This window comes from Canis aureus, chromosome 32, assembly GCF_053574225.1.
Source record: "Canis aureus isolate CA01 chromosome 32, VMU_Caureus_v.1.0, whole genome shotgun sequence".
NCBI lineage: Eukaryota > Metazoa > Chordata > Mammalia > Carnivora > Canidae > Canis > Canis aureus.
In genome coordinates, this window is record NC_135642.1 from 4980576 (window position 1) to 4994117 (window position 13542).

A 13542-nucleotide genomic window follows, 5' to 3' on the forward strand; every position below is an offset into this window, starting at 1 on the left:
TCTGCTTTATTTCTGCTTTATTCTCTGTAGAGGACTTTCTACCTCCATTATTTCTTTCCTCCAAATGACCCATTACACTTACAGATGGAGCATTTTCGCTAATTACCGGTCTTATTATCAATTTCTTGCACCCTCTTTATTGACTCCCTATACTTATCTCATAATTCTTAAATATCTATATTAGTTCCTAATGTTAGGCAAAAATTAACTTTTACCATCTTTCTCTTATTTTTTCTACTCTCCAAAAACAGTATCTATTCTGTAGATAATCTGCATGGTTCACCATTAACAAATAAAAATGTTTCTGTTTTTCATATTTTATCATCTGCTTGAAATGTCTTTTCTTTTGACTCTGTGTATTGTAATATCTACCAACTCTTGAAGCTATATACAACTGCCACCTCTGCTATGCTGCCTTTTCTCATCACTATAGTGATCTTTTTCCACTCTGCTCATATATTAGAGGGTCAATTACACTTTCATGACATGTATCATGCAATGCCTGAAGTATATTTAGTAAGTAAATCCACTTTAACAAAATGAATAAATGAGAAGAATGGGGACTAGAACATAATCAATACTTTGGTTTTGAATAACCATCTGAGTATAATATGCCTAAACTATCTCTGCGTTCTCCACTTGTACAATTAAAGTGGAAGTAAAAACTAAAGAATTTTATATGCCTTATGAAAAAGGCAGTTTTAAAGAAAAGTCTATTTTCCTGGCAGACCAACACAAATTTGAGGCTGGATAGGCACAGCCTTCAGAAATTCCTTGGAGCACCTGCCTTGGCTCCTTCTCTGTTCTCTCTTTCCTCTTACCACTAACAACAAGAGAAATATCCAGTGTTATGTGTGGTGGTTAGAAAAACTTACTTTTTTAAATTGAAATTTATGGATTTGGATTGTGGGGACAGCAGAGGTCCCCTGGTTAGAGCACAAAGCTCCTTCCTGCATCCCTTAGGCAGTCTCATTAGTCTTTGATTTCCATTAAGGAGAAAAATTGTTATTTGGGAAATATGCTTAAGTGATTGAATGCAAGTGTGGATATGAAAGCTTCACCTAAAACCAGGTTTAGTAGAGCAATGGAAGTTTCAGAATTTGAGGAACAATTTTCTGTACTTGAAAGTTATTCATGTAGTCACTTCCGTATATAGTAATTTATTGTGCTACCCTGTATGGTAGGTAGGTACTGGGCCAGGCAGGTTTACATATATCATTTATTTCTCACAACACCCTGCAAGGAGGTATTATCTCCACATTAGTAATGAGAATACTGAAGCTCAGAGAGATTAGGTAACTTTGATATGCTCATGTAACAAGGGAGTGGTGATGCCATTAAAGCCCAAGCTGCTAATCATTCTACTATCGTGTGTGTAAGGCAGTCTGTGAGTTTTTTGTATTTTTAGGATTGAAGAATATAGAGATGAAAATTTGGAAATGATCTCTGGGTGTTTGAATGTGAGCCTACAGCCATGTGATAAGTCTGCCATGTAGAAGAACACCACCTTTGGAAATAACTGTACTGTGACCTTCAGTAGCAGATGATGGACAGAGAAGATAGAGTGGGATACACACAGAGAACACACAGTGGGCGGAATCTCACTTGCCTGATGTTTGTTCTGTATGCTTCCTTGTCCTGCTTAGTACATGCTTTGATTCCTCAAATCATAAAACCAGTAAAAATTTTACTTGTCTATATCATTGTACAGTATAAAAGACAATCAATCTTTCCATTCACTATCATGTGTGATTTCCACAGAAACTCTGTAAGCCTCACCGGGCAGGTAACAGAAGCATCTTGCCTTCCTTAAATGCAACCCAATGTCAAATTCAGGAGCAGCCCTGAATCAGTGAATTTAAGGTGAGAGATTGACTTTCTCTTTAATTTACCTGGGTTCTCAGAAACCTTGGCTACCATATTTAATACTCTCTGAACCTTGTTCAGCTCTTTTTTTTTTGTTTCTTCTGGTGGTTTCTTTCTTTTTGTTCTTTATCATATATGTCTTTCCTAATTTCCCCTTTTCCCCATATTTAAAATCTTCATTCATTTTTCTTTCTCTCTGCTTTATTTTTTTCTCCATCTCAGATTATTCCATCGATTTCAGGAAAATAAATTGAGTGCTGCCTATAGGCTTGAAGATTAGATGTGATTTAATCCTCACCAAGAAATACACTGTAAAGCCTTAGGTGCCTTCTCACTAGGAGACTATTGGTTATGGTTACTATAAGATTTTAAGTGAGAAATTTCCCCTTATGTCTGTTAAAATGATTGGAGAAGATGACCAAGAAAGGAGAGAATAAAAAATAGTAAAGATCATTGACCTGAAGGCATGGCTTACTACAGCTTGGAGTTATTAATCTAACTTCTTAATCAAAAACTATCTACTGGGATCCCTGGGTGGCGCAGCGGTTTGGCGCCTGCCTTTGGCCCAGGGCGCGATCCTGGAGATCCGGTATCGAGTCCTGCGTTGGGCTCCCTGCATGGAGCCTGCTTCTCGCTCTGCCTGTGTCTCTGCCTCTCTCTCTCTCTCTCTCTGTGACTATCATGAATAAATAAATAAAATCTTAAAAAAAACCATCAAAAACTATCTACTGACTTTCTGTATATACCTGGTTACATAATATGGGTTATACACACATGCATAATGATAATAGTTAGTATTAAAAATTACTAAAAATATTAAAAGTTACTTTCATATTATGTAATTCAAGGTATTTTCCATTTTCCATACTGTATATTTCTTTTTATTCAGTTTAATTCTTTTTTGTGTGTACGTGTATGTTTAACCCAGTTTTATTATAGGTTTATGTTGTGAGATTGACAAGTTATTTATTCAATTTATAAACAGTATAAATCTCCAGTGTTTCAAATACAGTGACTTAAAAAATACAATGACTTTTCTCTCTTTCTGAAAAGGTGTACATTTTATTTGAGATGACTGTTAACTACCTTCAAAGACTTATTTTTTTATTTAAATTCAATTATATATATGTTGTGTAATTGTAATCTAAGTATATGTGTTCTTGGGGTAGCCATCTGCTGCCCATCTGGTCTTGATACAGGTTGTCTTCTCCCTTTGAATGTTTTTAGCCCACTTCCCTTTCCCTGCTCCACATGACCACATATTTGTCTTAGTATTCACTTGGATGTATTGTATATCACATTAGACTATATTTATTATGTGTATATTTTATGTTTTTTTCAGCTATTTTCTTAATTCTTAAATCATAAATCAAAAGTATAAAATACAAATTTCCTTGAAAATAAAGTTTCTGAATGGATTTCAATCAAAGTAAGCAGGATAATACCGCATATCACAACAGGTTACCCTGCGGGTGGTACTGAGCACTTTCAAGGGTTGGGGGATGTCAGGCACATAAAAGTTGATACCAAAGAGAGGCCGAGACACTAATGAATTAAAAATTACTCCAACAATTCCAAGTGCTGATCTTTAAAACCTTTATATGTGTGGACAGAGAAAAGCTGTTTGCAAAAATATGTTAAACACTCAGTGGCCACTTTAGGCATGCATCTTAAATGAAATTGGTGAAATCTTTTAAATATGCATTCATTAGGTTTGGAGAAAGCCTTGCATCCCTAGGGGCATACACTCCTTTTGAAATTCTTACTGAATGTTGAGGTCAGTTTAGGGTTTTGTAGCTATGGAAAATTGCATGGAACCTAGAGGCACCCAGGATAATGACATAATAAAATGTGATGGGGAAATAGTTGTTATATTTTGTAGTAGAGTGCATGTGACAAGTGTCTACTACCCTTGTGAGCTGCCCAGTTTCACATACCCTAGTCTCATTATTCAATCTCAATCTGCAGCTTGTCTTAATTCAGTCTTAAATTTTACATCAAGCACTTCTAATTTCAGGTGACATTCCACTTGTTAATCATGCTTTCTTCTCATTCTATCTTTTTTTTTTTTAATTTATCCATCCCCCCACCCCAAACAGAGAGTGACAGCAGACAGCAGGGATGGGCAGGGAGAGAAGGGGAGAGAAAATCTTAAACACACTTTTTGTCCAGCATGGAGTCCTACCTAGAGATCGATCTCATGACCCCGAGATCATGACCTGACCTAAAATCAAGAGTTGGACGCTTAACCAACTGAACCACCGCAGCACCCCTTCTCATTCCTGCTTTTTATCAGCAAACTGTGGGAGCAAACTGGGGAGTGGATTATGAGAATATACATAAAAGCAATTTGAGATATGTTGGAATGAGGAATAGTCAATATCAGAAGACAGCTACTGAATGTCATGGATGTTCATATAACCATGTTCATGTTTAATCTGTTAATTTGAGAACAGAACGTTGCAGTCAGAGTTTTGGTGAATGGTTTAACACGTCATCACTCACATGTGTGATGATAGTGTGTTGATTTTTCTTTTTATATATGTGAGGAAGTAGATAACTAAATACTTTTCATTCATGATAAGGATATTGAAACATTAGTAATTCTATTACGATTATCATCTCCATAATCACAGTTTCTTTCTCACATTCTTAGTTCCCATCATTTCAGTGGCAGCCCAGTTGGCCGGATCCATGGATGGAGGGAATCACTCGGCTGTATCTGAGTTTGTGTTCCTGGGACTCACTCACTCATGGGAGATCCAGCTTCTCCTTCTGGTGTTCTCCTCTGTGCTCTACGTGGCAAGCATGACTGGAAACATCCTCATTGTGTTTTCTGTGACCATTGATCCTCACTTACACTCCCCCATGTACTTTCTCCTGGCCAGTCTCTCTTTCATTGACTTGGGAGCCTGCTCTGCTACCTCACCCAAGATGATTTATGACCTTTTCAGAAAGCACAAAGTCATCTCCTTTGGCGGCTGCATCGCCCAGATCTTCTTCATCCATGTCATTGGTGGCGTGGAGATGGTGCTGCTCATTGCCATGGCCTTTGACAGATATGTGGCCATATGCAAGCCCCTCCACTATCTGACCATCATGAGCCCACGGAGGTGCATCTTATTTCTGGCTGCTGCTTGGGCACTTGGTGTCAGTCACTCACTGTTCCAACTGGCATTTGTTGTTAATCTACCCTTCTGTGGTCCTAATGTGCTGGACAGCTTTTACTGTGACCTTCCTCGTCTCCTCAGACTGGCCTGTACAGACACCTACAGGTTGCAGTTCATGGTCACTGTCAACAGTGGGTTTATCTGTGTTGGTTCCTTCTTCATACTCCTCATCTCCTACGTCTTCATCCTGTTTACTGTTTGGAAACATTCCTCAGGTGGCTCATCCAAGGCCCTCTCCACTTTGTCAGCTCACATCATGGTGGTCCTTTTGTTCTTTGGTCCAACCATGTTTGTCTATACATGGCCACACCCCAAATCCCAGATGGACAAATTTCTTGCTATTTTTGATGCAGTTCTCACTCCTTTTTTAAATCCTGTTATCTACACATTCAGGAATAAAGACATGAAGTCAGCAATGAAAAGAGTATGCAGACAGCTAGTGATTTACAGGAAGATCTCATAGGTAATATAAGGCTTTCTCACTAATCATGGTGTAGCCTTTTGTTTCTATCTTTGATACTTCGGATTCAGAAAACTTGAGACATCAAGTATTGATTTGAGTGTTATCACAGTTGTAATATAATTTTTACTTGATAATGTAGTCCTTATGAAGAGTGAACCATGAGAACAGTATATCTCGCTATCCATTTAATTTCTTTCAGCAATGTTACATAGTTTCTGGTGAGCAGGTCTCGCATATCTTTCTTGAGATTTATTCCTAATTATTTTAATTTTGGTACTATTTAATTTAATTAATTAATGTATTTAAAATACTTATTTATTCATGAGAGACATGATAGAGAGGCAGAGACACAGGTAGAGGGAGAAGCAGGCTCCACGCTGGGAGCCCGATGTGGGACTAGATCCTGGGATCCTGGGATCATGACCTGAGCCAAAGGCAGATGCTCAAATCACTGAGCCACCCAAGCATCCCTTCTGGTACTATTTTAAATGGCATTTTTGTTTCATTTATATTTTTATTGCTAATATATAGAAATATAATAGATATTTTGTTTATTGGCATTGTATTTTGAAAACTTGCAAAATCTTTTACTTCTACTTGTTTTCTTATAGAGTAAGTAGGATTTTCTTCATAGATGATCATGTTTTCAGTGCATAAAGACATTTTACTTCTTTTATTCTAGTATTGGTCATTTTATTCATTTTTGCTGCCTGACTTGCTAGATTGAACAGTGTAGTGCAGAATACAAGTGGTTAGGGCAGACATACTTGACTTGTTTTTATTCTTATGAGAAAAACATTCAGTTTTTCACCGTTAAGTAAGATGCTAGCTATGGATTTTTAGTAGAAGCTTTTTATCAGGCTGAGGAAATTCCTTTCTGTTTAGTTTGCTGAAAGTTTTTAAAATCAGGGATGGATGCTGATTTTGAAACAATGCTTTTTCTGGTTTAGGATCAGGATAATGCTGGCCTTATAGGATGTATTTTCTTGTATTAAATTTATTGCAGGAGTTTTGTGGAACTGATACAGTTTCTTTCTTAAATGTTTGATAAAATTCCCCAGACAAGTCATTTTGGCTTGCACTTTTCTCTATGGTAAGGTTTTCAGCTATAAATTAAATTTTTGGTAGTGTGTCTTCAAAGAAATTTGTATATTAATCTTTCAAATTTATTGGAAGAAGTGTTCTAATATTCTCTTTTATGAAATATCTATAAGACTTGTGATATTTTCCTCTCTATCATTGTCTATTGGTAGTTTATGTCTTTTAAAATATTTTAGCAGGGGGATCCCTGGGTGGCGCAGCGGTTTAGCGCCTGCCTTTGGCCCAGGGCGCGATCCTGGAGACCCAGGATCGAATCCCACATCGGGCTCCCGGTGCATGGAGCCTGCTTCTCCCTCTGCCTGTGTCTCTGCCTCTCTCTCTCTCTCTCTCGCTCTCTGATGACTATCATAAATAAATAAATAAATTTTAAAAATTTAAAAAAAATAAAAAATAAAAAAAAATAAAATATTTTAGCATTTCAAGGATTTTTCACCTTTTTTATTGAGGTAAGACTAGTATATAACATTATATATGTTTCAGGTGTACAAATTTATAATTTGACATCTGAATACACAACAAAGTGTTTACCACCAAAAGTCTAGTTAATTTTCATTATTACACAACTGACTCTTTACCCATTTCATCCATCCCCTATCATCCTTCCCCTTTGGTGACCACCAAACTGTTTTCAGTATCTATGAATTTTATTTTTTACTGCTTTGTTTTAGTTTTTTTTTTATATTCCACATATCAGTAAAACCATGCAGTATTTGTCTCTGGCTTATTTCACTTAACATAATAGCCTTGAAATCCATTTATGTTGTTACAAATGAAAATATTTCATTTTTCTTTGTGGCTGAGCAATTTCCTATTGTTTATATATACTACATCCTCTTTATCTTTTCACCCATTGGTGAATACTTAGGTTGCATACATGTATTGTCTTTTATAAACAGTGATTCAATAAACATAGTGGTACATACATCTTTTCAAATTGGTGTTTTCATATTCTTTGAATAAATACCCAAAAGTGCTATAGCTGGATCATTTGGTAGATCTATTCTTAATTTTCTGAGGAATCTCTACTCTTTTCCATAGTGGCTGCACCAATTTACATTCCCACTAACAGGGCATTCCTTTTTCTCTACACTCTCTCTAACATTTGCTTCTTGTCCTTTTGATAATAGCCATTCTGACAAGTGTGAGGTGATAGCTCACTGTAGTTTTGATTTGCACTTCCCTAATATTTAGTGATAATAAACATCTTTTCTTGTGTCTGTTGGCCATCTGTATGTCTTCTTTGGGAATATATCTATTCATGTCTTCTGCCCATCTCATAATTGGATTATTTGTTTTATGTGTGCTGAGTTGGTAAGTTCTTTATAGATTTTGGACACTAACCCTTTACCTGATATGTCATTTGCAAATATATTATCCCATTCCATGGGTTGCCTTTTAGTTTTGTTGACTGTTTCCATTGCTGTGCAGAAGCTTTTTATTTTGTTGATGTTCCAATAGTTTATTTTTGATTTTGTTTTTATTGTCTCAGGAGACATATCTAGAAAGAAGTTGCTATGACTGATGTCAAAGAAGTTACTGCCTGTGTTCTTTTCTAGGATTTTTATGGTTTCAGGTCTAACATTTAGGTCTTTCATCCATTTTGAATTTATTTTTGTGTGTGATGTAAGAAAGTAGTCCAGTTTACTATCTTTTGCATGTAGTTGTCCAGTTTTCCCAGCACCATTTGTCCATTTTTTTCCAGCACCACTGTCTTCTTCCCATTGGATATTCTTTCCTGCTTTATCTAAGATTAATTGGCATAGAGTTGTGAGTTCATTTCTGGGTTTTACATCCTGTTCTATTGATCTATATGTCTATTTTTGGTGCATACTGTTTTTTTTTTTGGTACCTGGTACCATACGGTTTTTTAATTTTAAGTCACTACAGCTTTATAATGTAATTTGAAGTCCAAATTATGATGACCCCAGCTTTGCTTTTCTTTTTCAAGATTGCTTTGGCTACTTGGAGTCTTTGTGGTTCATACAAATTTTAGGATTGTTTGTTCCAGCTGTGTGAAAAATGCTGGTGATATTTTGATTAAGGCTACACTAAATGTGTAATGTAGACATTTTTAAACAATATTCTAATCTATGAGCATGGAATGTCTTTCCATTTCTTTGTGTTGCCTTAAACTTCTTAATCAGTATTTTATATTTTTCAGAGTACAGGTCTGTCACCTCTTTGGTTAGGTTTATTTCTGGGTATCTGTCACCTCTTTGGTTTCTGTCACCTCTTTGGTTAGGTTTATTTCTGGGTATTATTTTTGTTCAATGGGATTGTTTTCTTTTTTTTTTAAGATTTTTAAGATTTCATTTATTCATGAGACATAGGCAGAGAGAAAGAGAGGCAGAGACACAGGCAGAGGGAGGAGCAGGCTCCATGCAGGGAGCCCAATGTGGGACTCAATCCCGGGACTCCAAGATCACGTCCTAGGCCAAAGGCAGGCACCAAACCACTGAGCCACCCAGGGATCCCCTGGGATTGTTTTCTTAATTTCTCTTTCTGCTGGTGTATGGAAATATATATTGGTATATGGAAATGCAACAGATTTCTGTATGTTAATTTTCTAGCGAATTCATTTACTAGTTCTAGTAGTTTTTTTGGTAATCTTTCAGGTTTTCTATATGTAGTATCATGTCATCTCCAAATAATGAAAATTTTACTCCTTCCTTACTAATTTGATGACTTTTATTTATTTTCGTTGTCTTATTGCTGTGACTGGGACTTGCAGTACTTTGTTGAATAAAAGTGGTGAGAGTGGACATTCTTGTCTTGTTCCTGACTTTAGGGGAAAAGCTCTGTTTTTCCCATTAAGGATGATGCTACCCATAGGTTTTTCATGTATGGCCTTATTATGTTGAAGTATATTCCCTCTCTACTTTGTTGAGGGTTTTTTTTTTAAATCATGAATGGATGGTGTACTTTGTCAAATACTTTTTCTGCATCCATTGAAATGATCTTATGGCTCTTGTCCTTAAGGGTAAGCTAGCCTCATAGAATGAATTTGGACATTTTCCTTCCTTTCTAGTTTTTGGAAAAGTTTGAGAAGAAATAGGTATTAACTTTTCTTTAAATGTTTGCTAAAATTTTCCTGTGAAGCCACCTGGTCCTAGACTTCTGTTGAGATTGTTTTTGTTTACTGATTCAATTTCTTTGCTGGTTAATAGTGTGTTAAAACCTTCTATGTCTTCCTGTTTCAGTTTTGGGAGATTATATGTTTCTAGGAATTCATCCATTTTTTTCTAGGCTGTCCAATTTGTTGGCATATAGTTTTTTATAATTTTCTCTTAGAATTGTTTGTATTTATGTGGTGTTGATTATTATTTCTCTTCTCTTGTTTGTGATTTTGAGTCTTTTTTCTTTTTGGTAAGTCTGGCTAGAGGTTTACCAATTTTTTTTTTAAACATCAAAATGTTTTTTGAGGAACTATCGTGATTTCACTGATTTGTTGTATTGTTGATTGTTGTTTGTTTCAATGTCATTTAATTCTGCTCTAATCTTTTTTTTTTTAATTTTTATTTATTTATGATAGTCACAGAGAGAGAGAGAGAGGCAGAGACACAGGCAGAGGGAGAAGCAGGCTCCATGCACCGGGAGCCCGACATGGGAATCAATCCCGGGTCTCCAGGATCGCACCCTGGGCCAAAAGCAGGCGCCAAACCGCTGCGCCACCCAGGGATCCCGAATTCTGCTCTAATCTTTATTATTTCTTTCCTTCTGCTGATTTTAGGTTTTGTTGTTCTGTTACTAGTTCCCATTGGTGCAAAATTAGATCATTTATTTGAGATTTTTCTTACTTCTTGAGATAGGGGTGTATTGTTAGAAACTTCCCTCTCAGAACTACTTTTGCTGCACCCCAGAGGTTTTGAATTGTTGTGTTGTAATTTTCATTTGTTTCCACATTCTTTTTAAATTTATTTTTTGATTTCCATTGTTTAATAGCATGTTATTTAACCTCCATGTATATGTGGTCTTTCCACATTTTTTTTTTGTTGTTGTGGTTGACTTCTAGTTTCATAGCATTGTGGTCAGAAAAGATGCACGGTATAACTTTGATCTTCTTGAATTTGTTGAGGCTTGTTTTGTGAACTAATATATGGTCTATTTTGGAGAATGTGCCATGTACATTTGAAAAGATTGTGTATTCTGCTGTTTTAGGATGGAATGTTATATGTATATTTATTAAGTCTATCTGGTCCAGTCTGTGATTAAAAGCCATAGTTTCTTTGTTGGTTACCTGTTTATTTTTATTTATTTTTTAAACATTTTATTTATTCGAGGTAGAAAGAGAGAGAATGCAAGAGAGAACAAGTAGGATGGTAGCAGAAGGAGCGGGAGAAGATGTGGGGCCCAATTCCAGGACCCTGGGATCATGACCTGAGCCGAAGAGAGATGCTCAATTAACTGAGCCACCCAAGTACCCAATTGCCTGTTTAGATCATCTATCCTTTGATGTAAGTAGTGTGTTAAGGTCATTACTGTTAGTGTATAATTATTGATTAGTTCTTTTATGTTTGCTATTGCATTATATATTTGGGTGCTCCTATGTTGGATGTGTAAATATTTACAATTGTTGTATCTTCCCATTGGAATGTCCCCTTTATGACTAAATGGTGTCCTTCTTTGTCTCTTGTTGTAAAGTCTGTTTTATTTTGGTTCTCTGCTCCTATCCATTCACCAGACAGCCATATCTTCTGGTGCAGTGCCAACCATGTCACCAAGATTTGTTGGTGACAAACAGATTTGGTCAAACAGATTTGGCCATATTCGGTACTTGGTCACCACAGCTGCTTTTAACTCTGGCAAAGTGGATATTATCACCATCAATGATCTTTTCATTGACCTCAACTACATGGTCTATATGTTCCAGTATGATTCCATCCATGGCAAATTCTGTGGCACAGTCAAGGCTCAAAATGGGAAACTTGTTATCAATGGAAAGCCCATCTCCAACCTCCAGAAGTCAGATCTCACCATCAAATATAGTGATGCTGGCACTCAGTAAGTTGTGGAATCCACTGGGATTTTCACCTCCACAAAACCTGGGGCACACTTGAAGGACAGGGCCAAGAGAATTATCATCTTTGCCCCTTCTGCTTATGTCCCCATATTTTGTGATGAGCAGTGCCTCCTGCACCACCAACTACTTGGCCCCTAATGAAAATTTTGGTATTGTGGATGGAGTCATGATCACAGTCCATGCTATCACTGTCACCCAGAAGACCGTGGACAGCCCTCTGAGAAGCTGTGGCATGATGCCCAAGGGGCTGCCCAGAATACCATTTCTGCTTTACAGTGTCACCAAGGCTATAGGCAAGATCATCCTTGAGCTGAATGGTAAGCTCACTGGCATGGCTCTCCATGTCCCCACCCCTGATGTGTCAGTTATGGATCTGACCTGCCTCCTGGAGAAAGCTGCCAAATACAATGATATCAAGAAGGTGGTAAAACAGGTATTGGATGGCCTCTTTAAGGGTATCCTGGTCTATGCTGAGGACCAGATTATCTCCTGTGACTTTAACAATGACACCCACTCTTCCACTTTTGATGCAGGGGCTGGCAATACTCTCAATGACCACTTTGTCAAGCTCATTTCCTGGTATAACAATGAATTGGCTATAGCAACCACATGGTGAATGATATGGTTCACATGGCCTCCAAGAAGTAAAATCCCTCTGGACCACCAGCCCCAGTAAGAGCAAGAGGAAGAGAGAGGTCCTTATCTTCTGGGAAGTACTTGCCCTAACTCATCCCCTAACACAGGGAGAATCTCCTAAACTCCATAGTTTCCATTTCGTACCCCTTGGAGAAGGGGGGGGGCTCAGGGAGCCTTACATTGTTATGTACGCCAATAAAGTATACTGTACCCAGCCAAAATAAAATAAAGACTATTTTATTTTGTCTGAAATAATTATTGCTACTCTGGCTTTCTTGTTTCTTTTTTTTTAAGATTTTATTTATTTATTTGAGAGAGAGCAAAAAAGAGCATGAGCAGGAGGGGGAAAGAGGGAGAGGGACAAGCATACTCCCTGCTAGGGACCCCAGGATCATGACCTGAGCTAAAGTCAGATGCTTAACTGACTGAACCACCCAGACACCCCTACTCTGACTTTCTTTTGATATCCATTTGCATGATAGACATTTCTTCATCTTCTCACTTTCAATCTGTGGTGTCTTTAGGTCTAAAATGAGTCTGTTGTAGGCAGCATATAGATGTATCTTGTTTATTCTGTCAACCTTTGTCTTCTGATTGGGGTTTTAGTCCATTCACATTAAAAATAATTGTTGATAGATACATATTTACGGCTTTTTTTGTTACCTGTTTTGTGGTTCAGAAGATTGTCTCTGATCCGTTCATATCTTTCTTTCTTGTTTTGCTGATTCTTTTTAGTGATATATTTGGATTCCTTTGTCTTTATTTTTGCATGTTTATTAGTGGTTTTTGATATATGGTTAATCTTCTGCATATAGCAGTCTGTATTAAGTTGATGTCATTTAAGTTTGAACTCATTCTTTTCTTCTCTCCTTCCCACGTTTTAGGTATATGTTGTTATATTTAATATGTTTTTCTTGTGAGTTCCCTGACTGATTTTTTATAGAAATATTCATTTCACTGCTTTTATGTATTCTACCTTTATATTGTTCCTTTTGTTCTGTCCTTTCTATTCAAAGTCCCCTTTAATATTTCTTGCAGGTCTGGTTTAGTGGTCACAAACTCTTTTAGTTTTGTTTTTCTGGGAAACTATGTCTCCTTCTATTCTGAATTGATAGACTTACTAGAAAGAGTATTTTGGGTTGCAGATTTTTCCCATTCAGCACTTTGAATATATCATGCTACTCCCTCTAGCTTGGAAGGTTTCTGTTGAAAATCTCCTGCTAGTCTTATGGATTTTCCCCTGTAAATTAATGACTTCTCTTGTCTTGTGGCTTTTAAGATTTTTT

General features: G+C 36.8%; 1 protein-coding gene, 1 long non-coding RNA gene and 1 pseudogene across 2 annotated transcripts in view; all 3 read left to right on the forward strand.

Annotated features, from left to right (window-relative positions):
* The window catches only part of LOC144303636 (uncharacterized), a 51893-nt gene extending 50028 nt beyond the window's left edge, over window positions 1-1865 (forward strand). Inside the window, exon 4 of the long non-coding RNA XR_013370634.1 lies at window positions 1762-1865. This is a non-coding gene — a long non-coding RNA (uncharacterized LOC144303636). The remainder of the gene's footprint in view (window positions 1-1761) is intronic.
* Window positions 1866-4533: 2668 nt separating this feature from the next.
* LOC144303623 (olfactory receptor 4F3/4F16/4F29-like) lies at window positions 4534-7101 on the forward strand. The gene is made up of 2 exons (XM_077882074.1): window positions 4534-5475; window positions 7081-7101. The coding sequence occupies exons 1-2, from the start codon at window positions 4561-4563 to the stop codon at window positions 7099-7101; spliced, it is 936 nt and encodes a 311-aa protein (XP_077738200.1). The 5' UTR covers window positions 4534-4560.
* A 4210-nt stretch (window positions 7102-11311) lies between these two features.
* On the forward strand, window positions 11312-12268 carry LOC144302839 (glyceraldehyde-3-phosphate dehydrogenase pseudogene; annotated as a pseudogene).
* Window positions 12269-13542: the final 1274 nt, after the last annotated feature.